This window comes from Oryzias melastigma, linkage group LG18 (genome assembly GCF_002922805.2).
Source record: "Oryzias melastigma strain HK-1 linkage group LG18, ASM292280v2, whole genome shotgun sequence".
Taxonomy (NCBI): Eukaryota; Metazoa; Chordata; class Actinopteri; order Beloniformes; family Adrianichthyidae; genus Oryzias; species Oryzias melastigma.
The window spans coordinates 3,959,089-3,983,273 of record NC_050529.1 but is presented as its reverse complement, the minus strand read 5'-3'; the positions used below and the strand labels follow the sequence as shown (position 1 = coordinate 3,983,273).

At 40.7% G+C, this 24,185-nt stretch overlaps 1 protein-coding gene across 4 annotated transcripts in view; it reads right to left on the bottom strand.

Annotated features, from left to right (window-relative positions):
• The window catches only part of LOC112139935 (cilia- and flagella-associated protein 44), a 40,139-nt gene that overhangs the window by 4,999 nt on the left and 10,955 nt on the right, over positions 1–24,185 (bottom strand). For 3 of the 4 annotated variants that reach the window (XM_024262797.2, XM_024262801.2, XM_024262798.2), the window contains 22 exons: positions 20,142–20,306; positions 19,914–20,066; positions 19,780–19,827; positions 19,545–19,644; positions 19,387–19,481; positions 19,099–19,308; positions 17,818–17,928; positions 17,573–17,734; positions 17,355–17,504; positions 17,128–17,270; positions 13,973–14,252; positions 13,758–13,813; positions 11,802–11,964; positions 11,583–11,707; positions 10,659–10,858; positions 10,453–10,597; positions 10,216–10,369; positions 8,074–8,315; positions 7,761–7,992; positions 7,480–7,683; positions 1,892–2,087; positions 1,714–1,818 (listed from right to left, as the gene is read on the bottom strand). In XM_024262797.2, coding sequence (XP_024118565.1) covers positions 1,714–1,818; positions 1,892–2,087; positions 7,480–7,683; positions 7,761–7,992; positions 8,074–8,315; positions 10,216–10,369; positions 10,453–10,597; positions 10,659–10,858; positions 11,583–11,707; positions 11,802–11,964; positions 13,758–13,813; positions 13,973–14,252; positions 17,128–17,270; positions 17,355–17,504; positions 17,573–17,734; positions 17,818–17,928; positions 19,099–19,308; positions 19,387–19,481; positions 19,545–19,644; positions 19,780–19,827; positions 19,914–20,066; positions 20,142–20,306 — 3,439 coding nt within the window. Of the gene's footprint in view, positions 1–1,563; positions 1,599–1,713; positions 1,819–1,891; positions 2,088–7,479; positions 7,684–7,760; positions 7,993–8,073; positions 8,316–10,215; positions 10,370–10,452; positions 10,598–10,658; positions 10,859–11,582; positions 11,708–11,801; positions 11,965–13,757; positions 13,814–13,972; positions 14,253–17,127; positions 17,271–17,354; positions 17,505–17,572; positions 17,735–17,817; positions 17,929–19,098; positions 19,309–19,386; positions 19,482–19,544; positions 19,645–19,779; positions 19,828–19,913; positions 20,067–20,141; positions 20,307–24,185 lie in introns of those variants that run through there. The other variant, XM_024262802.2, reaches the window with a different exon arrangement.

Sequence of the window (24,185 nt, the reverse complement as noted above, 5' to 3'; positions counted from 1 at the left end):
TGAATTTTGTTTGTCCGTTGCCATGTTTTCCTAGAAATACAATTGAAAACAACATACAACAGACATTTAACACAATGCTGTGCAGCATAATAACAGTTATCATTACCTACTGTAATACAAATATACTTTATAAATAAAACTATATGAGGACATATGATGGTTAAAAAAACATCCATGATTGAACATTTAAATTACCATATTAATCTGTACTCCAGAGAAGAAAAATCAGTCCTGTGTCTCTTCAATCCAATGTTAAAAACATGTTTAGTTATGACATCCAAAGTCTACCAGCCATATTAGATTTATACTAGCTCAACATTTGTCTAATAAAGAAGTTGTATGTTTATCAAAACCGTTATTCCTTTAATTTTGAACTTTTCTCTGAACCTTTAGATGAACACACTTCTTAAGCATCAACTTTTCATTTCTAGTCATTTTTTAATGTCTTTAACATTTTTTTAAGAAATTGACTTTGTTCAAATCACAAAGGTTTTTTTCAATCATAGAAGAGTAAAGATTAAAACTAGTTAAGAACAGTAAAATAATTATTTTAAAGGTTTTTTTTTAATGTCATGCATATAAAAACATGCTTAATATGTGCAACATTTTTGCATAATTGTGTGTAATACTGATCAGTGTTGTTGTGAGTCCCAATGAAATGGAGCACCAAATGAGCGTGTGTTAATAGTAGAAATTCCCAGCGCACCTGAATGCAGCAATAGCGAGTTCTTAATGCAAGTGCATAAGTGCGGAAATTCCACGCAGCCCCTGAACGCACCTTGTGCCGCGGTGAATGTGACAATTAAATCCATTAAATCAGCGCAGTGAAGTCAGGAATAAATGTTTTGAATCCACTCTGGGATGGATGTTTGTGGTGACCAACAGTGGAGGAGAAGCAGACTCCATCATGTTGTGTTTGAGCCTCAGAGATGAAGAACAGAGACTCACCTGTCAAAGTCAAAGAGCTTTTCTGACCGCCAAATAAAGTTTAACCAACGTTTGGCGGTTGTTATATTGAAACATGGATTATAGAATGTCATGTTATGACTGACTTAAAAATAAAACATTCTACAAAGTAGACCCCGCCCTCCTTCCTCATCCGTCCTCTTCGTTTAGGAGAGACCGCAGCTGAACTGTCCCTCCGCCCCTCCCTCTCTCTAAACACCTGTCCGTTTCATGCTCAGCGGACGGGGCGCCTGCACCAGCAGAGGGCGCTAATTCGCTGATTTCAGGCCGTTCAACACATGAAAGGTAGTAGACGATCATAGCTGCGCAGATTATTTTTTCCTCCCAGCGGTGAGATGCCGGCCCCTTTGAATCGGCGCCCCGGGCAGCTGCCCGTATTGCCTGTGCCTAAAACCGCCACTGGCTGGAGCATTGACAAACAGCTTTCAGGAAACGTTTCAGTGAATTTCTTCCTATTAAAGTTCAATTGTCTACCATAATCAATCTTAGAACTTGTGAGAAAAAAACAATTTTAGTTAGTTTGTTTTATTGTACTTTAATATTTTTTGGTTTTGTTAGAATTTAATGATTGAGACAAAGCCTGTTGAGGTGTAGAATGTGGCTTTTTAGATCCTATTTCCTCTTGGTTTTTGCTGCAAAGGATAAAAAAATTGCAAGATGAAAATTGTGAATTTCTTTTGTCCTGTGCAGCGCCTTCGAGAAGAATCCGAAGTGTGTTGAGGTGATAGAAGAGCGAGGAATCTGAACCTGCTGGGCAGACTTTGTCATCAAAATCAGATCCATCTTCCTCCTCCGTGTCACTGTCAAGACAGCCGTCCCAGTCCTCCACAGAGTCATCACTGTCGTCCTCACCTGCAAACAAACAGGGAGGAGTTATTATTTCAACTGGTGCATCATGGGAGGTGTGAACCTGGACTTAGCTTACTGGTGCTTCCTGTTTGTTTCGCTTTCTTCTTGTGTCCGGCCTTCTTCTTAAAGATTTTAGTCAGTAAGTCTTCAAAGTGATGGTCTTCTGCCACTGAAGTCTGGAAGTCAGCCCACAGAGCCTTCTCGTCCTCCTGCAGCTTCTCTATGATGCTCCTCCTCTGTTTCAGCTGCTCACTGTTGCCCTGCAGCTGAGACTGTGAGGAAACACAGGCAGGGGAGCTGGGATCAGGTCAAGAGGTCACATCACACCATAGTCTGGTATACCTGCTGTAGGATGTTTCAAATCTGGTGGTGGTAAACAAACAGCTTTAGTAGCCTAATGCAGCAGTAACAACCCATTCTGTGGTGTGAGAACATTTCCTTAAAGCAAAGGTCATTAGTCCTTTGTTAAACAGACATGATGAAAAGACCTAAAGTGAGTTAAGAACCAAAATAATATTGAACACAAATAAGCTGACCAGCCTAAAGAGGGCAGAAAGCAGCGTCAGCTCAAGTTAGTTATGTGAGGGATAATCCCTGACGAAGTGTACATTATGACAAATGAACGTGGGACGCGGAGGCCAGAACCGTCCACGTGAAGCAGAGGGCGGTTGCTTCCGCAAAGTGTGTTAATTACTCGACACGGCTTGTTGTCACGGTAACATGGCTACGCGGCACAGAGCCGGAAGAACTCAACTATGTGATGTAATTGAAATATGTGTCTTCCTGATACCCGTACCTGGGAGAGTGACGTCAGAGGAGTTGGTGTACACAAAGGAGGATTAATGTTGTACCCATGGCAAAGTTATGAGCCATCCTGACTCACACATACCACATGGTGTCAGAAGATAAAGTGGTTTAAAGTATGGTGCAGTTTCAACCACCACTGAATCAGGTGTCAGAGCTTTGAGTGCTTCTGTACAGCCAGCAACATCACAGAGAAGTCAGAGAAGGTGCAATGTGCAACTTTTCTTTTTATGTGCAGGAGAAGAAGCGGTAAAAGTTTCTAATACTTTTGAATTCAGAGACGACGAAAAGAACAAAATTGCAGCGCTGAAACAGAAGTTTAAAGAATCTTGTGAGCCGAGAAAGAACCTGACCTACATACGGCACGTTTTCACAAGAACGTAAAAACAGACTGAAACTATTGACGCATATGTCACGGATTTGGGCAATAACGCTGAGGACTGTGAGTTTAGAGATTTACACGATTCCCTGGTACATGACAGAATTGTGTGTGGCATCACGAATAACCACCTGAGAGGCAGATTACTCCAGGAAGCAGATCTAACTCTGGAATAGGGTATGATATTTGGCGTGCTAGTGAAATAACGACCATTCAAGTGAAAGCTCTCACTGATGCTAATGTGAACAGGTTGAGAATAACAAGAGAAAAAGAAAGTAAAGAAACATGTAAACCAGTGAAAGCAGATCGGAAAGAAATAAACTGCAAAAGATGTGGACTCAAGGATGGAATTAAAAGTTGTCCTGCATTTGGACAAACACGCAACTTGTGCAGCAAAAATAACCATTTTGCTAAAATGTGCAGATCTCAAGTCCAAAGTAAACAATATGGAAAGAAAGTGCACACAGTAGAGCAGAGAGAAATTGAAAAGGAAATGTTCCTGGGAGCGCTTAAAAAGAAGCATAACGTAATCGCTATGACAGAAACTGATGACACCAACACTGACATACGGACACAAAACATCAAGGTAAACAACAAAAAGGTGACATGTGAGCTTGACACAGGTGCAGACTGTAATGTAATGTCAGTAAGACTCTCACAGCTCCATGAAAGCAAGCCAAACAGCAAAACAAGACTTGTTCCCTGTTTTGGTCACAAGGTAGCAGCATTAGGCAAGAAACTGCTGATCTGTGAGTACAAAGGAAAAAAGCACAAGGTTGAGTTTGAGATCACTCAAGAAGATGTGAGCACTAGTGTTGGAGGAGCTACATGTTTGAAGTTAGGCTTAGTGCAAAGAGTGTATGATATCGGAAAAGAAAAAGACATTCTGAAAGACTATAATGATCTGTTTGATGGTCTTGTTGCCAATGCTTCAACTCTGAGAATTTTTGATGCTAAAAAGCCAGTGACACTGTTGGTTGATGCAAGTTCCCAAACCACGGGAGCAGTGTTAACGCAAGATGGACAACCTGTAGCCTTTGGGTCAAGAACATTAACAAATTGTCAGCAAAGATAAGCCCAGATAGAAAAAGAGCTACTGGAAATAGTGTTTGCTTGTGAGAAGTTTCATCAGTATGTGTATAAGAAAGACTACCACTACACCACAAACTACAGCGGCAAAGGAAGACCCGGACAAACATGGATTCACTTTACTGAGCAGCTAGAACACAAACAGCACACAATCAACTTTAGTCTCTGAGTTTAATTTTACAGACTTAAAAGGACTCCGCTCTTTTGACCTGCTCAAAAAACGGAAACTCACTCTTGTGGTGAGACAGAAGACTACACTATTCAGTACGCTGAGTGATGTCTTATGAGTAGTAAAATAACATACCAAAAATGAGCCTAACATTTTGGGGCAGGGCGTTGACTAATTTGACAAAATGAACTCCTTTACCCTCAAAAATGAAAGCTATGTAAATGCTGTTCATCACAATAGATAAAGCATCAGTTCAGAGAGAGTTCACTTCTTATTGCTAGTTTTGTCCAAATGATGACCCAAAAGTATGTTTAAAGAAACCTGCGCAGTGATACACAACGTTTGGGCTGTGTGGACCGCAACTTCTCTTTTAGGTGTGGTTTATCACTCTTTAATCCACACCCAGCAGCCAGTCAGAATTGAGTATTCACCTGGACCATGGTATAATCAGATTTATAACGGTCATACCATGAAAAAACAACTTTTTGAGCTTTTAAGTGCATTATACTGTTCATTCCTCACTACAAAGGACCTCATAGGGTATTTTGATGCGTTCATGCATTTCTGGGTAATCCTCTAAAACCTGCACTCTCTTTATCAATCCCCAGACTAACACCACACTCAATTTCTCCACAGAGCTAGTGATGACCAGTAAAAAACTTTCATTGTAGATGCAGAATGTTCTGCTCCTTCAGTTATTTTGAAGCTTCAACATTGTTTAGAGCACCTGTGTCAAAGTCAAGGCCCGGGGGCCAGATCCAGTAAATCTATCCGGCCCTCCAGATAATATTATTTTATTTTTATTAACAGCCCGATGTTATCTTGCACTTATTTCTAACTTGTATAATTTTGACAAAATATATTTTCATGGAGTAAAATATTGAAAGTTATTAAAGTCTGTCTGTTTTAATTGATAATGTCAAAAAGTTAAATGTTTAAAGTTTTCAAAATGTATTTTAGAGTGTTCAATAAATGTTTCTCCTGCTCGGCCCGCAACCTATGGTGTGTTTGGAATTTTGCACCCTTGTGTGATTGAGATAGACATCCCTGACTTAGACTTACACAAAAATGATGAAAGGAGAGGAGCGATTGTCTCCCAACTTGTTCATTCCGTTTTTGTCAAGAACCCGTTAACTTCAGTGCTGTGTCTGTATTTTTCTTCACATTACAGGAGTGTCTAAAGTATGGTTTCATTTAAAGGGGCCCAACCATGAAAATTCTACTTTTTGAGGTTTTAGATGCATTTTACTGTTCATTCCTCTCTATAAAGAACCCCTAAGCATCATTTAAGAGTAATCCTCTAAAAACCTGCACTGTCTGCAGCAGCCCCTCCCATACCCGTGAAAACCAGCGGGTGGAAAGGTGCTGATGTAAGATTGATGCCAACAGCTCCCTCCAGGAAGAGTCTGCCCTGAAAGCTCCGCCCCCAGATTAACACAGCACTCAATTTCTCCCCTTATCCAGTGGTGATCAGCAAAAAAACTTTAATTTTCGATGCAGAACACTGTATATCTTCCAGTTGTGTCCTGTCTTCAATAAATTCCAGCTCAAACTGGAGTTTTTCACTTAACAAGCAAAAGGCGGGTGTGTGTTGCGAAGGAGTATAAAGATGGCCGGGTCTATTGAAGGCAGATATGTCGTATGTGCATCCATCTTTCGGGGGAGAAATACAGACATACGGATTTCGTCTGGGATGACATCATGAAGTGGACTCCACCCACACACAGCGGCAGGCGGAGCTTCAGGAATCGAGCCGTTTTATTCCCGGGTATGAACAAACTCACAAAATATAACTAATATTTCATAAATAATTAGTTTTTGTGTGTTTCAAAAGGTAATAAAGGATCTTATATATAGATATAGTTCACTCTGATAGGCTTAAGAAAATCATGGTAGGGCCCCTTTAAATTACCCTGTGAGTGCATTAGAAGGAACCTCCTTAGTGATATTTATCTAGATAAGGGGTGTCAAACATACGGCCGCGGCCCGCATCAGGCCCAGTCATGAAGAGAAAAAAAATATAGGCTGAGGGGAAAAAATGCAAGTCTCTATCCCATTCCAGTGGTGAGTTATGATTATTTAAGGAAATTGCCGCAATGTGCAATTCCGCCACTAGGGGAAGTAAAGGCAGAGAAATACCGTCATAACAAGCGATCAAGAAATAAACCGCATTTCTTTGCAAGTGCATTCGACGTCTGGGTTAGATGCAGTTATGTTCCCTGCCAGTCTCACTGCTAATAAGCTGCTGTAAAAATGATCAGGTGTGACAACACAATTACCAAAATGTCGTTGTCAAAAAGATAATAATAACAGGGGAATAGGCTACTAGGTTGTTTGAAACATTTTTTTCCAACTGAGAAAAAAACAAAACAAAAACAAAGCTACAGATAACAAATTGACCAGAGCTTATTTTGCCATTATGTTTCAGGTCCCGCCCACTTGAGATCAGACGGATTGAATGTGGCCCCTGCACCAAAATGAGTTTGACACCTGATCTAAAGCAGGGGTCAGAAACCTTTAAGAGCCATGTGGGCTCATTTTGTGCTGATCTAAACCTGGAAGGAGCCGCATAGATTTACTTTAGTCCTTAAGAAATATGGATTTCCATTCATGGCCTACTTTTTAAAAAATAATAAATATGAATAATGTCTATATTTTGGCACAAACAAATCAAAAATATATAAAGAAACTAGCATCTCTCAAAATGTGTTTTTTCTTTTTATGTTTGACAGAAGCTCAAATAAACTGTTTTTAAAAGAAAAGCTGCCCTGTTCCAAACAGGATCATCTCAGAGCAGTTCTGGGCAGCTAACAAATGTTGTGCAGCATAAGATAATATATGCTTTAACTCATAAAAGATCAAACTTTTTACCAAAGTTTTGCGTTGCATATAAAATCTTTTCATTCTGGAGGTAGAGTTGATCAAACAAGACGTCTTCAGGCCAGCAGGATGTAAAAACCTACATAGTTTATCATCTATGTGAACCTCAACCTTTAATTTATATATATAAACTAAATCTATCTAACTATCTAAATCAAATACATGCTAATCAAGTAATCCATACTTTAAAAATTTGCTATGATTATATTTTTCTTCAGCCAGAAGGCTCTGGAGCTGCAGGTTGTAGACCTCTGCTCTAAAGGAACAAACAGTCAAGCTCAAGTATGAACACTTAAGAATGATGAGCAGCTTGCTGCATGTGATATCAATGTCTTTTTCCCACCTGGTTGCTCCTCCTCTCCTCCATGATTGCCTTGAGCTTCTCCTGCAGGCTGGCCTCCCTCTCCTCAAAACCTTTAAGGATAATCATCTCCTGGAAGAGCGTCAGCAGGTGGAGCTCGGCCTGCTTCAGGTGGATGTCCAGACGCACCTTCTGCTGGCGCAGCAGGAGCAGCTCCGAGTCAAACCGAGAGATAGAGCTCTCCATCTGAACACAGGCAGAAAAGGAGCTGAAGACACCAGCAGATTTTCTCTGATCAGCCGTACCTTCAGGAAGACCATCACCTGCTGCAGCAGAGTATCCTGTTGGTGCAGCAGCTCGATCTGCTGCTCCTGCTGCAGCTCCTTCTCTAACTCAGTGAGCTCCACTGCCGTCTGCTCCTCCTCTAAGAGTTTAGATGAAGCAGACAGACTGAGAGTTCTCTCTTTTTCCTTCTCCTCTCTCTTCATGTCTTCCTCCAGCTGCTTCAGTAAACTGTCAGCTCCTTGTAGCACCTCCTGCTTAGTGCTGGCTCTCCTGAGGAGAAGAAAGCCACAAACTGAGAGCTGTAGACTGACGGCTCATCTGAGGAAGAGAAAACATTGCAGTTCTCTGCACCTGTGCTCCCTCAGAATTCGGTATCTGTCCAAGCTGGTGCTGCTGCACTGCAGCTTCTTCTCTGGGGTTTCCTCGGGGGACATGGAGGGCAGAGGAGGCGGGCTGCGGCGCAGGTCAGGACTCAGGCTGTGATGGATCTTCTGCAGCTGCTGGGCCTGAGCGGACAGCAAAGAGACCAAGAGAATCTTGGCATCTCGAAGATTTGTGATCCGTTGGTTCATCTCAGACTTCTGCCTGAGAATCTGAAGGAGAAACAGTTTAATTAATGATGTAATTTAGTACTTGTGCTAATTCTGGCACATTTATGTTTTTGTTACACTAAAAAATTGATTAATATGCACTGTCCTAATTTAAATAAATAAACAAGGACAGAAACATAGATTGCATTTGTTGAAAACGCCACCTCTAAATTATAGTCCCCTGGTTGATTACATACACTAATAATATCAGTGACAGGTGATCTTCATGACTATAATAATTAAAAAAGAGGACATCCATTTTTCTTCCCAACGTGTTCTTCTGAAACAATACTAAAATATCAAATTTTCATGAGTGAAAAATAGAAAAAAAAATCTGTTTTGTTACATCTCTTTAAAGCCAAATCACAGTTTGTTAATTCCCATAAATAAGACTTTTCATGCTGGAAAGTTAATTTCCTTTAAAAGAAACTGTTCAACAAATTAAATGTAAAAATATATTTAAATAATTGATACCCAATTGATCTTTATTAAGATAATAATAAAAAATATATAAATCCGTGAATTAATTTCCCCTTTAAGTCATTTCTGTTTTATTTTGGTCAAAAATAACATCTTGTTATTTCTTAACCCTAGAGCACTATCACCAGGAGATTTTTACCCGAGCAAAAGCATTTACATGATTTTCAATATGTTGCATTTTTCTGAGTGTCATGGGTCTCTGGGTAAAGTCTCACATGTCCCAGGACATGTCCAAAAGGCCAAGTCTCCAGTACCATTATTATTTTTTAAGGAACTTTTTCTTTTCAAATTCCAATTTATTTTTAGTATTTTCAAGCCTGTTTTTAGGATCTTCCTATTTTTTTATTTTCCATATTGTTACATAAAATAGTTGAAAAACAAATAAAACTACTCTAATTTGTCATGTTTTTTATCTATTTGCATGAGACATACTTTTCATTGGGTATATTATACCTGGTAAAAAATTACCCAGCAAAAGTGATGGTGTAACTTTTTATAGCAAAAGCATTCCATTTTTACAGCCAAGCTTTTAACCTTCCATCAGACTCTGCTCTGTTTATACTTTGGTTTTACTGTCTTGGTTCTAGTTGTTTTATGGTTATATGAGAGCTTTTAGTGTTCTTGGTGTTTTATTGTAGCAGTTTGGCTGTGTAAAAGCGCGTTATAAATAAAGTTGATTTCCTTTGATTTGATTCTAGGGTTAATGTAGAACATTTACAGTAATGAAAATCCACCTTTGAATCATTAGTTGCGCAAAAAGTGTTTTTATATTGTAGAAAAATAAACTTTATCAAATTATTTGGATTCATCATTTTGTGTTTACTGCATAAACAGATCCTTTAGAAATAAGACAAAACTTGGTAGAGGTTCTTTAAATAAGCCGAAAATCTACCAATGGGTAAAAAAATAGAATGGTTTTACCAAGAATTCTAATTTTAGGAAAAAAATCTAGTCACTTTGACATGCTTTCTTTAAAACAAATATTATTTTGCTGTTGAAAAACTTTCTTGATAAGATTTTTTTGCAAGACCTTTTTTCTTGAAGTAAGAGTCTTTCTGAAGACTCAGGTTTTGCAGTGCGGCTGTGATTTCCAGCCCTGCAGCTCTGTAACAGAAACCTACTGTCATCAACAAATTAGAATGTGATACAGAAAGTTAAGTTTCTGTGTGAAGTGCAAGTCTGCACCATTACGGTTTGATTATAATTGTTTAACAGATAATCCAGATAATGAAATGTCAATAACTCATGAAGATTTTGAACAACAGTAAAAATGTAAAATTATCTTCCACTGATCAAAAAGAGTTTGCATTTATCTCAGTGTTAAATATGACAAACTTCTGAGAAGTCCATCGTGTTACTGTGTTCTTATTACAAGTTGGAAAAGAGGAGATGAATGAACTGAAATGACGGTGAGAGTTGGTACCTTTTCCTCCAAGGCGGTCCACCCCTTCTTCTTCCCCTGAGCATGCACTGTTGGTTGTTTGACCATGACGACATCTCCAATATTATCTTTGGCTTCCTGAATTTCCAGGACGTCTTGTGGATCCTCAAATTCCTTATCTGGTTTCTCTGCATTCCTAAGACAGCAGCAGCTCACTCTTAGCCCCACATCTTTCTTCTCCAACAACCAAACCCTGTAACAGGACTGAGGAGTGCTCACAGTTGGGCCCATTCCTGCTTTCTTCTTTCCACAGAGGCCCGAGCTCGCTCCGCTCGCTCTGCAACCTTTCGGAGTCTCACTGAGTCCTGAACTCTCCCCGCGACTCTTGGAGGGTGGGGCACAGGGCAGCGGGCCACTTCTTTCTCTGAGGAGCACATGTCAAACACACACCTACCTGTGAACTGGTCGCACAAATCCATCCTTACCTGCTGCCTCCTGGGCTGGATCTGCAGAAGCTTGTTTGGGTTCCTGGAGGCCTGGAGGAGCTTCAGTGGCAGGTGTGTCCTGATGTTGGGCCCAGGTGGAGAACTCTGGGTGGGCCGATACGTGGTAGGTGGACACTGTGATGTTGCTGTAGATGCCGACCACAGTAATGATGCTCAGAGCCTCAGAGGAGTTCTTGGACCTGGAAGGATGAATAGTATTACTCCTCAGCTGACAGGTGCATCTGCAGCTCCACAGAAGCTGCAGCTGCTGTCACACATCCCTATTTCAGTGTCAATGCAAAACAATGTGGAATGAATGAGGCAGATACAGTCTTTTACACACAGATCTATCTACAGATCGTCCACATGTTTGTCGGTGCAGAGAATTCAAAAATCAGTTTGTCTCAGCCTGTGCCTAAATGTAGAAATGCAGAGCAGATGACATTTCTCCATGCAGGCTCGCTGTGAGTGTGTGTGTGTAGCAGACTGGCTGTGTGTTCTTCATCTATACTTCCCTCCTACGAGGGAGGGGGGGTTGCACTGAGCCGGCCCGGGTGTGAATCGGCCTGTCATATGGAGCACAACATGAACCGAGTATGAAAGAATTTGTGATCATTTCAGTGTTATGTATGATTGTTTATTTGTACTGAATCCTTTCTGTTAGTAGGAAAACAGACAGTTTGATGTAACGGTAAAAAGTAAACATGCTTGGCCACAAAAAAAACAAAAAAAATTGGAAAAATCAAAATCGTGACTTCATAACTGTGAATGGAATTGAATTGAGGCTTGACTGAATGGTTACATCTCTGTTTGATATTGAACAAGTTAAAGAGTCGTTAAAATCAATATTATCACGTCAATCTTATCAAGAGAAAAGATGGGGGGCAGAAGAAGCGGAATGATGAATAAAATGATCCTAAACACCATTCTTGTAGTTTTGTGAGAGCTCCACTGCAGCGCTCCTGCTCCCAGGCCGTCTGCTGCTGCACCTTCATCACCCTCTCAGCCATCATCTTCTTTGCCTTCTCGTAAAGAAGAGGGTTCAACTCCTGAGGGTGCACACAAACACACACAGACCAGACACACAACTTTATCTCCTTTATAGATGCTTTTATAGGCTTGTGTCAGGCTGTTCCTTCATACCTCAGGCGTCAGGCGGACGTGCTCCGGCAGACCCTGGTTCTCTGCCAGTACTTGTTTAAACTTCTCCCGCAGCTCAGCCAGCTGGATCCTGGTTTCTGCCGCCTTCTGGTCAGCCTTTCGGCGCAGAAGATCCCGCTCCTGCTTCTGCTTAGCAGCCTCCAAGCTGAAAGGAATTCAGAGAGGAAATACTGAGACAGTTTTCTTTGACAGATTCTTTTTCTGTCTAGCTCAGGGGTCTGCAGTCCTCCGTTTACCCCTCTGTTGTGGCTCTTTGGCTTTAAGAAAAGTGCTAACAATTTAATGAATATTAAATTAGTTAGATGAGATTAGCACATTCGAATACATACTATACCCTCACATCTAGTTGTTATAATGAAAGAAAATGTCACATTTAACTTGGTTTTCTTAAATTTTTTTTTCAAAATCTGCTGCAGCAGGAGGATGTTAGTTGACAATGTATTTTATTTTGAAAGGAACTTGTATTTACTGCTGTCAAAAGTAAAGATGAAAAGGTTGTTTATAGAAAAATATCACACTTTTTTAAATTCAGTTATACTGAAATACTAAAACATTTTATTCATGTTCTTTATAGATGTCATCCATCATGAGAAAAATGCTACAGGAACATGTTAAAAAAAAACTTTCATCAGAGTGAGTCTCCAGGTAACAACCTCAAGAAAGTCTTAGTTTTTAGAAAATAAAAAGGTAACACACATTTAAAGGCACCGTATGTCATTTTATTTTAAAAAAACACTCCCAGTAGTGTTTTAATTATGATTATGACGTTTTTAACCAAAATCTCACAACCTAAATATCTTAAAAATAAATTTTTCATGTTGATCTGAAGCCTTTCTTTTCAAAATCTCCTCTGAGGGGGAGTGGCTTTTGGAGCTCCACCCCTGATCCCCCCTGTCTGATTATGATAGCTCTGTGTCTCACTAGCATAAATCTTCACCACTGCTACATAAAAACATCAATCTGGGTAATGTCCAGCCTTATGGTTCTGATCCGGATGTCAGCTGGACGAGGAAGTGAAGATCTTCATGGACAGAACTTCCTCCAAAATCCTGATTCTTTCTCCTTCCAGTTCACCAAAGACTCTTTTAGCTAATTCTCCAATGTTTATTGACTGTGATCAATACATTCAATCATTGGTTTCTCAGAGTTCTTGATAATATAATCAAAGCTAACATCAAAATGCTCTTTCATTGATTTACAATCCTTTCCAACTGCGGTCAAATGAGCCGCCGTTCACATTTCCGTGGTCACATCAAGAAGCTCCGTGGAGTCTGGTGGAGATTTTCCAGCGTTCTCAGTCCTGCTACCGTAAGTATTGGATGAAACTCACACCAAAAATCCAGTGATGCTGATTTGACCACAGAAATGTGAACGGCGGCTCATTTGACTGCAGTCAATGTGAAGATACCATCTTCTCTTCTCCAGAACCTGAACTAGACACTAGGAACAGATGAGGGTTTAGTGCATGTGCAGCAGAGCTGTTGATGGAAAGAAGATCATTCATTCAAACAGAGTCTGTCCAAGACAGTTTGATTGATTTAAAAGGAGAAATACTCGGAAATGCAAAAACAAAATGATTTCTGATTACATTTGTTCTCTTTCAGAAGAAAAATATAACACAGACATGATAAAAACTCTAAAACAGGATTTTCATCGGAGGGGACTTTAAATAAAGAAACAGAAAAACGATCTCAATAGCTTTTTGAAATCTGGAGCGGTTTTTGAGGTTTAAAATGATCCCACAGTGACTTGGATTAAACCTTTCAATGGAAATTCTCAGGTTTAAAAATGTCTTTATCCTTAGAGAATCCTCTGTGTTTTCTGCTTGTTAAAACTTTTTCTGTGCATTCAAAGATTTTTTAATCAGCTGTTCTGATCCAGTGCAATGCAGTCAGAAAGAACAATAGAACTAAAGCAAATAAGTTTCTTTTGTCTTACCTGAAGGCTTCTGGATCTTGAATGTCAACAGTTGATGACTCTGTCTCATGATAGGCCTGCTTATAAGAAAAACAAGAGAATATTTAGAATGTTTATCCACATTATGAGCTTTTATAAACATAAAACATACAAAAATCTTTATCTGACAAACCCAACAATTCCTGAACAGGTATAAATATTCCTAAAACTTCTCCTAAGACTGTCTTCAGCCTGACCGTGGATGAAGGAATCCCGGCCTTCCGCCTCTGCAGGTTTCTCTGTAATTCCTCGGGAGGAAGCCGGCTGAAGGAGAAAATATTTCCGTCATCTCCTGCCGTCAGCACAAACAGGTCATCAAAGCTGCAGCAGATGTGCCGTAAGTGTCCGTAATGGTTGTCGTGAACACTCAGAGCCCAGCAGGCCTGCATGGTGGTGGGGGCGAGGTGTCCGGGCTGCAGGGGGTAAACCCTGATGGAGCCGGAGTGCATGCCACACAGCAGCAGCTGCCTGCTGGAGCTGCAAAAACACACAAAGACATGCAATGATGCCTCACTTAAACAAGTACAACCCCCAGCCACACACACACTCCAGATATAAAATATCAACTCTGTGGAGAGTCTGGCTGATGTCAGATCTGAAACTGTAACTTTGAAACAAAATGTCAGCCACACTTTGTGGAATCGTTGAGTTTCTGTTCCACTGGCACCACGCTGTTCTACCACCAACAACAGTCAACCTGTGGAGGCGCAAAGGCCAGGCACCTCTCTGCCATCAGGCTCCAGCAGTGCGAGATGTTCAGGTAGATGATGTTGCAAAACATCCAGCTGATTCAAAAGGACTGTGGTAAGGATCACTGCCTTAGTAGATTCATTTAAATCTGTTAGTCTTGTTTTTCCTTCAGTTTTTCTTCTTAACACCATGTTTCAGGAAATATCCCAGAGGCTCAGAACCTTCGGCCTATGACCTTTTTGCTCTCCCATGTTAGGATTTTGTCTCATGAAAGTTTAAACTATTTTTTTATTTTTTTTATTTTTAAAGTTCAAGTAAACAGTTGGTGGTTTTATTGTTGCTAGGCCTGGGTATCACCAGTAACTCCCAGAATTGTTTTTCCATTCTTTCAATTCGTTCAATTCTATTTAGTTTGGATTATTAAACGGGGCCAACTATAAAATTCTACATTTTAAGGTTTTAGATGCATTTTACTGTTCATTCCTCACTATAAAGAATCCCAAAGCAGCATTTTGATCCGCTCATGCATTTAAGAGTAATCCTATAAAAACCTGCACTGTCTGCAGAAGCCCCTCCCATACCCATGAAAACGAGCGGGTGGAAACGTGTTGACGAAAGATTGATGCCAACAGCTCCCTCCAAGAAGAGTCTGCTCTGAAAGCTCCGCCCCCAGATTAACACAACCCTTGATTTCTCCCCTTATCCAGTGATGATAGGCAAACAAAACTTTCATTTTAGATGCAGAACACCGTATATCTTCCAGTTGTATCGTGTCTTCAATAAACTCCAGCTCAAACTGGAGTTTGTTAATTTACACGCGTCGTTCCTGTAACTTCTGCTCTCCTCGGCTTGTTTACATTAAAAGTGGGGTCATCTGGACCCCACAAGACAGTCCGCTGAACTTTTTTTTATCATTGATTTTTGAGTTTCACTAATGTCCATGGCAGACATAAAATCCTGTCCACCTTTGTCTACATTTAAAAGAACCTGATACAGTTCACATACTTTAACATTTATTTGTGAAATTATCACATTACATTACTAACACAATAACAAGGTTTGTCAAAACCTGTTGTTTAGATTGTCTCAACAAATGTCTCAAACCAGAAAAATACTTTTTTGGGGGAAGAAAAGTTAACAGATAAAGATAATCTCAGGTTTTATGAATTGAGTATTTGTTTACTGAACTCCGATCGATTCTAAGCGGTTAAGCCCTAATTGTTGCTTAAAACAATTTAGGGATGTAACGACTAATGGATTTCTATTCCCACGATCCAAACAGATGGCTTTGTCTGAAGAAGGTTGTTTATCAAATCCACCTATACCGTTAAAAATATGATAAATTGATAATTGATACTGGGGGCTGCACGGTGGCGCAGTGGTTAGCGCTCTTGCCTCACAGCGAGAAGGCCCCGGTTCGACTCCCGGCTGGGACCTTTCTGTGTGGAGTTTTCATGTTCTCCCCGTGCATGCGTGGGTTTTCACCGGGGACTCCGGCTTCCTCCCACCGTCCAAAAACATGCTTCATAGGTTAATTGGTGGCTCTAAAATGACCCTAGGTGTGAATGTGAGAGTGGATGGGTGTGTGATTGAGGCCCTGAGACAGACTGGTGACCTGTCCAGGGTGAACCCCGCCTTCGCCCATCAGTAGCCGGGATAGGCTCCAGCACCCCCGCTACCCCGAAAGGGAAGAAGCAGACAAGAAGATGAATGAATGAATGAATAATTGATACTGAAAAATACCATTCAGATCGAAACATGGAAAGCTGTTCTTTAGGGTGTGACGATTTGCTTAAACAACAATTCAACAATTTGTGGTTACCAATCAGACTCATAGTTGATATTGGTTCATTTTGAATGATCAGATTCACTGGTCTTAAATGGATCAGAACATCTTGATCCAAACTTCCATCAGTGTGACTCAGAGAGAAATACCTGCTACTGAACAGAGCAGCTGAAGGTTTCCAGATTCCTTCTGTTTCTTTAAGATAATAAATGAAATATGTGTACAAACAAACAAGTAAACAAGAATGAATGTCAAATCCATTCACATGTTAGTTTGATAAAGTTCAGTCCACTGTTGTTTTTCACATCAGAATAATCATTATTTGAACATTCTAAAACACTGTAGGGTCACATGACTTGGATCAATTCAGAGACTGGAATGATGGTTGATCACTTTCTGCATCACATGTCTGTCTGCTGGGCTGGACCTTTGTCATTCTTACGTCATAGTAAAATAAACCTACCAATGCCTCAATCCAAACAGTATTTCCCAAGATTGATTTTGATTGATCTAATTTAGAAACAATTTTAAACTTAAGAACCGATTCATCCTTACACTCCAGATATTTTATTATAACGCAGAAACCAGCAAAATCAAGGAGCCAGCTCCTTCTTAATCCTGAATTTTTCTTACCTTTGCAACTATATCTGCAGCCCTGAAACTCCTTTTTTGAACATTTCCAATTTCTCTGTGCTGACTGAACATTAACCACATAAAACATCTTTTTACTTCCATGAAGAAAGGACTTGAAGTGACAGGCATTTAGGAATGGACTCTAAATGCCTGCTGCTGGACTCTCAAGTCCAGAAGCTTCAGCAGTGAATGTGATCTCAGTCATTGAGACAGCACATGCATATATGAGTTTGTTGTCTGCACCTGAAAGTCATGGAGCAAATAGGGTCATCATCTGCACCACTAACAAGCAGGAAGTCAAATGGTTCATCCTGATGACGGCACGGCTCTTCACTCTGGTTCTCTGAGAATTTGCAGTGATACAAGAAACCAGAGTCGAAGCCTCCCTGAAAGACAGACAACCGTGTGATCCCCCAAAGAACAGCCTGATCAACAACTGAGTACAACCTCAGAGGAGGGAAGCTGTGTACCATGGAGAGCCAGAACTGGCCCGGCTCAGAATAGAACCCACACAAAAGACGACTCGGAGGCTGTAACTCCTCCTCTTCTCCCTGCTTTCCCACCTCCTCTCTCCTCATCTTCCTCCTCTCAGTTTGAGGTCTGTCAGCGTCTGTTTCCCTCTGAAACACAACAGCTGAGCTTTCTGACACTGAAGCGGCGATAAAACGGCTCATTCTGATGAAGTCACCTTTATTCTAGATTTGATGCTCCTGAAGCAGAAGCTCCTGCGGGGAAGCTCAGGGAGGTGGAAGCTTTCGGAGGAGCGCTCAGCCTCCACGTCTGGACTCTGAACCTCCACAACATGTCCACTTCCACACAAGATGAGCAGCCGGCGCCCATTCTGGGGAAGCTGTCAAATAAGAGCAGACGGGGTTTCACATGGGGAGGGGGGTTTCTATGAGCGGCAGCTGTCAGATGTGGAGTCACACAGACATGGGAGTCAGGGGACCACTCCAGGGCCTGCACCGGGCCAGGGACACGGATGAAACCGAGGGGGTGACACGCCTCCCCGACCGTGAAGAAGAACACCGTTTGGTCTTCACTCTGAGGAGAATGATGACCCCCAAAAGAAACGTCAGTAAAAACAAAAGATCAACAAAAATGTTCAGCAAACTGAGAAAGAAGTTGCTAAACTGCAATTACAAAGAAATACAAAATATATTTATATGTTGATGAACAAACATTTTAACAGTAGTGACAGTAAAACTTTGTTTTTAACTAAAAGAAATGAAATGTTAAAAAGGGAGCTGCTGTGTCTCCTTCTGGATGGAGGATTCTCCTCCAGTGGAAACATTTAGTTTCAGATTGGGCCTGAAAACAGCTCTGCACTCATCTGACTCCATGATTGTATCATAAAGCAATCTCTGTTTCAGCAGCAAATCCTTCAAGTTTAGAAAGAAAGAGGAGTGTCCTTCTAGCGGTTCAACACTCACACATTAAGGCCTGTACTAAGGGTTAGGACACCAAATTGCGCCCTGCTCCCTTAGGGAGGAGTCACATGAGAAAAACATGTTGATAGAGGTTTTGGACAGTTCAGCAGTGGCGTTAACTCTCCTGTAGATGGCAGCAAAGGGCTACTAAAACATGGTGTGAGAAGGAGGAAAAGAAGAGCAGTACGAATTGGAAAACGATCAAGAAAGTGTATATGTTCAGGTTCAATGTCACTGTTTAAATGTTATTGGATTAGACCCCGTAGCCCCTGGTTTGAAGGTAAATCGGAGGATGCCGGTTTGTTGTTAGCTTCGGCTAATACAGAGAAACTTTAACAGAAGATCCAGAGTGAAGTGAAATATTTACAGTCTATGGTGTCCATGCTTTTTTGCTTGCAGTTAATTTTTATTTTTGCTGCAATCACTTTTTTTGTTTGCAGATATTTTTTTTTATTTTTGCACAGTATCTCTATTTGTTTGCTGTTACTGTTTTTTCCTGCGATGGCGGTTCTCGGCCAATCTTACAACAGAGCTCAAACTCTTTCATTTAACCCTTTAACACCAGAGCTCCAGTGTTTATGTTCGTCATTTTTTAATCAACACCATTAACAAAAGTTATAGTACGTTAAAGATTTTGTGTTTAAGCGTCTCTGGCGACGCCTCCGGTGTTAAAGGGTTAATTAAACTCTGCAGCAGCATGCACCCTTAAAGCCTCGCTTCCTGCAGAGATGCATGATCTTCATCCCTGCATGGAAGCACAATGAAAGCGTCTGCAAAGTCTTACCGCCGTGGCCAGAATGTGCCCGTTTGGCTCTACTGCCACAGCAGTAACGGGAGCGTTGTGAGGTTTAAAGGCTTGTTTGAGGCACAGGGTGGCGTCTCCTTTAGCACCAACTCCCGAGTCTGCACGCAGCTTCTGCGGGCCGAGCAGCTCCAGCAGGCGCACCACCCCGTCTTCAAAGCCTGTCACCAGCAACCCCTCCTTCTGGTTCATCTGAAACGGTAAGCCCCACCTGCAGCCGTCAGTGTCAGAGCGGACATGAGCAAAGTGACTCAGCAGAATGGGACGTACGCTGAGTGGAGCCCAGCAGAGCGCCGTCCCCCCCTGGTTGAAGCAGATGGAGGTCAGCTGGGTTTTAGCCAGCAGGTCAAACACTCTGACTGTGCCTGGAAGGATGCATCTGTGAGAAAATTCACAAGCATTTCTCGTGGGCATGAAGATGGACTCACCATCCAGAGCGATCGTGGCCATCAGGTGAGATGTTCTTGACACATCCAGGTCTTGGATTGGGCCAGAATGACAGGAGAGCAGGCACTTTGGATCAGCAGCCTGAGGGAAGCAGAACACACCAAGACTGCTTCATGACCAAAAACTGTGACGTCTATCTAAAACATACCGAAACACTGTCACTCACACAGCTTTTTCTCAACAGGGAAAAATGAGCATTGGTGGTTTGTGACTAACCGAGGGAGAGAAGGAAAGATCCAGTCTCCATATACTGCCACTGGAATCCTGGAGACCCAAGCAGAAGACAGACTGAGAGGAGACAGGATTATGTCAAACAAGGTTCTTAATCTGAGATTCATCCGTGTTTCAACCTGAGCAAACCAGATTGAGGATCCGGGCAGGGAGCTCCTGACCACATGGCAGAGGCAGACGTGGCGCCCGACCACCAGCTCGTTGATGGGCTCCACCTCCAAGCTACAGCCGCCGTCACATGTGAACGAGCTGATTCTCTCAAAGTCCCAGCTCTGATAAGAAGGAAGCCCTTTCAGGTTTCAGCTCTCCCCATGTCTGTAGAAATACTTCACAGGTGGTCATCGTACCCGGACCGCTCCATCAGAACCAAAAGTGAGCAGCTTTCCCCCCTCTAAAGCAAAGGGCTGCGCAGTCCCAGAGTGGCAGGTCCGACCCTCCTTGGAGCAAATCTCCACCTTGATGCCGTTTCCATCCCAGAGCAGGAGGTTTCCCCAAGCTGTGCCTGACACCACCTGACAGGACGAGGCAGGAACAGAACTTACTTTCAAAATTTAGGCTACAAATCATTGACTGTAAAAAATACTGGACTTCTCGAGCCATGAGGTCCCCCATTGGAAATGCATTACCTCCACTCTTCGTGAAAGTAGGCCGCCGCTTTCACCGTCACTTCCTGAAACGGCTATCGCCATATTGCAAACGTCTGCAACCCATCTTCAGCGAGTCTCTGTGAGTCATAGCTGAGTCATGAATCTATAGGAAGTACTGTCGCCAATCTGTAGTGAGTTTATTGTGAGTTCCCTCCTCTTTCCACGCCTCTACCACGAGACCGCGGATGTAAACAGCTTCTACTTTAATAACACCGGAGAATTGTACAAGAGAATTGTACAAGTCATTGCTAAAGCCTTTGAGGGAGAACCATTCCAATGTTTGATTCTGTCAGCGGTCCTTTGGGATTTACTTACATTTATTCCTTTTAGTCGAGATAAAAGGAGCATTTGGGTGACGCTGCTGCAGACCAGCGTGTGCCCCCCTCAAGCGCGCCGTCGCAGCAGCTTGTCACTTCACATGCGCTGCCACGTTACAGTCTGATCAGATGCACGTGTGAAATGCGTTCAGCGATATTTAAAATAAATAACCATCCTAACAAGTGAACAGCTGGATCTTTCCTCTGTTTGAAAATACGATAACATCCATTGAAGTTTGTCTCGCGCTCCTCAGACGGCTGCGTCTAATTCAGGCTGAAGCTGGAAAAGTGCGGTTAAGATGAAACTTTGGTTGGAGATTTTATGGAGGAGCTGTACCATTAAGTATGACACGGAATGTATAATTTATAAGCTACAGTCAAAACAGTGAAAAAAAGAAAAACGAACGTTAAACAAACAAAAAAGTCCAAACACATAACCTCAGAGTGAAATCTATTTCTACAGAGTAAATCCTCATCTAAAAATGTCGAAGCATGCTCCTCTTGTTGTTTTAAACTGCTGCATCGGTACATTCCATTGAGGAAAACAACAGTAGGACAATGATTGGTACATTGTTGAATTGTAAAGTAGGTGTTAAAAGGTCTTCACGGACCCATTGATGAAGTCTGCTCCCATTGGCTACCCATCATCTGTCAATCAAACCCCCCAGACGTTTGACGTCAGACCCACAAACGCTTATTGAGCCATCTGATTGGTCAATTTATAACTCTAATAACTTGTGATAATGGAAAAAATCTTTAAAAAAAATTAGGATTAGAAAAAAGAAGTTAATCAGAAAGCAGCAGAGGAAGAATGATTATTCTGACATATAAAATGACTGAGAAATAACTGTCTGTTTCCCAATGTAAGTCAATGGGACTTTGGCCTTTTTGCAACCCAGTGGTACTTCCTATATGGAACACGGAAGGAGGGGGGCTTGCTCTGTCCAGTTCTTATATACGGTCAATGCTACAAACACTGTGTGAGCTGGACTGTGTCTGTATGTGAAAACATAACATACATGCATGATATATTCATGAATATTTTTTATGCATCACAAGTTTACATTAAAGATCTTTCAGTTGAAGAAGTTTCTACTTTAAAGCTTCTGTTTATTTAAGCAGAAGCTTTCAAACAAATGTGATTCTATTTATTGACCATGCTCATTTTATTGCATGTTGTTCACTGGATACTGATGGCAAAAAAAATTGTTAATATTTTACAGCATGATTGCAGAACAAACTGTTGTAGAAGATTTATGTGAGGAGAGGCGACATCATCTAACGAAAACAGAAGTAAAGAGACTAAACAGAAAAACTGTTCACAGTCCTGACTTTTCTTTTTGAATATATTGTTTTTCATAAACCTTTAGCTTTTTTTAAAAACATGTCCCTGAGTTGTTCTTTTTTCTTTTAATTTCAGTGAGTGAATGTGTATGTGAGAGGGTGAATGGGTCTGTGACTGAAGCGCTTTGGGCCTTCCAGGAAGGTAGAAAAGCGCTATACTAGTATACGCCTTTTACCATTCTTACCATTTTTTTTTTAAATGTCTCCATGATTTTTATTTATTTTGCTTATTTTAAATTTTTTAATTGCTTTTGTAAAAGTTGGTTAGTTTGCAGTTAGTCTGAAAAGTTCCTGGAGTTTCATTTGAAAGCTGTTTAATGAATAAAGTTCTCATTGAAGTTAAGTTGTGGTTTGCTCGTCTCTTAACTAAGAAGTAGAAATACGATCACATCTCCCCGGTTTTAGCTTCACTTCACTGGTTGCCTGTTCATTTTAGAATTGATTTTAAGATTCTTTTCTTTGTTTTTAAATCCTTACATGGTTTGGCTCCGGTTTACCTCTCGAGCTGCTGCAGCCTTGTGTCCCCTCCCGTCCTCCTAGATCAGCTGTTATTAAAAGTACCAAAAACAAAATTCAAACTCAGAGGGGACCGTGCTTTTGCTGCAGCTGCTCCAAAACTCTGGAACGATCTTCCAATTCATGCTAGAGAGTCTTCATCACTGCTTGTTTCTAAGCCCTCTTTTGAAACCCACTTTTTAATTGGGCTATTAAAACACAGTGAAGAGGTTTCTTCTGTTTCATTTATCCCTCTACATTTGAATTTGTTCTCTTCTATAAAATGTTTGTGGAGAGTTTTGTTTGATCAATGTTACTTTAAAAGTGAACAAGAGAATTTCCATAATCTATCTGATTTTTAAAATGTTTTTATTCTGTTATTGCAAAGCACTTCTGGTCTTATGGACAATTTAAGTGCTTCATAAATAAAGTTTATTATTATTATTAATATTAAATTACTATAATTCATTGTTAGATTTTTCTCTATTAACTGTTAGCTATGTAAATACTTTTAAAATCCTTCTTTCTAGACTAAAATTTTATTTTGCATACATTTTCTGAATGAATTCCATTTTATTAAGATTTATAAATAACTGTTTCTAAAACTGGTATCCAATTTTTCAATAATTCCACTAGGAACAACTTTTGTCTTTGAAACGTTTCAAAATGTTTCTTTTGAGAAAACAGTAGGGGTGTGTATGTTTCCCTCTCACACTATTCGATATGCATCTCCATCATGCTCCACCAATCGATACTTTAAGGGTTTGACGAACTTTTTGGCGATGCGATACGATACAGTCCCATTCTTTTACCACAAACACTAAAATCTGGATATTTCTTATTGATATGGCATTTAAAGCTATAAATAATAATGCACGACATTTGACAGAAAAATGTATTCAGTTGTTGATTCGGAAGAAGCAAGCTTATGATTGGACGTCTTTTCGTTTGCATTGTATGTACATAAAAAGACAAAGACCAGGGGTCTCAAACTCAATTCAGCCGGGGGCCACTGGAGGCAGATTCTGGGTGAGGCTGGGCCGCATCAGGATTTTCACAAGAAAAGCTCTGATAAAACATTCCAATGTTCTTAAATATCTTTGTTTTTAACACAAAACAATGAATAAAATAAATAAATATATTAAATAATGAATTAAAAAGCAGGCAAATCAGTATGGAAGTTTTTTGGTTCCATCAGACTCTGAATTTTTTTTATGTTAAATTTCTGACCCATCGAAATTTTAAGTCTTGAAATTAAAACAATAACCGTAATCCAGTTTACTACCATAATCCACCTAACTACTATAGTCAATTTTAATAACGTATTACGTTATAAGCACAATTCACTTTACTACCGTAACTCACTTTATTTCACTAACCCACTTTAGTTCCCTAATCCACTTAACTACAAAATTAATTTTTGCTAACATAATCCACACTACTACCATTACCCACTTTATTACCATAATCCACTTAACGACAACAGTCCCCTAGACTGGGATAATCCACTTTACTCCCATAATGTACTTTACAAACATAATGTCAAGGATGGTGGTAGTGGACCCAAATGCAGGAGAGAAGACATGGT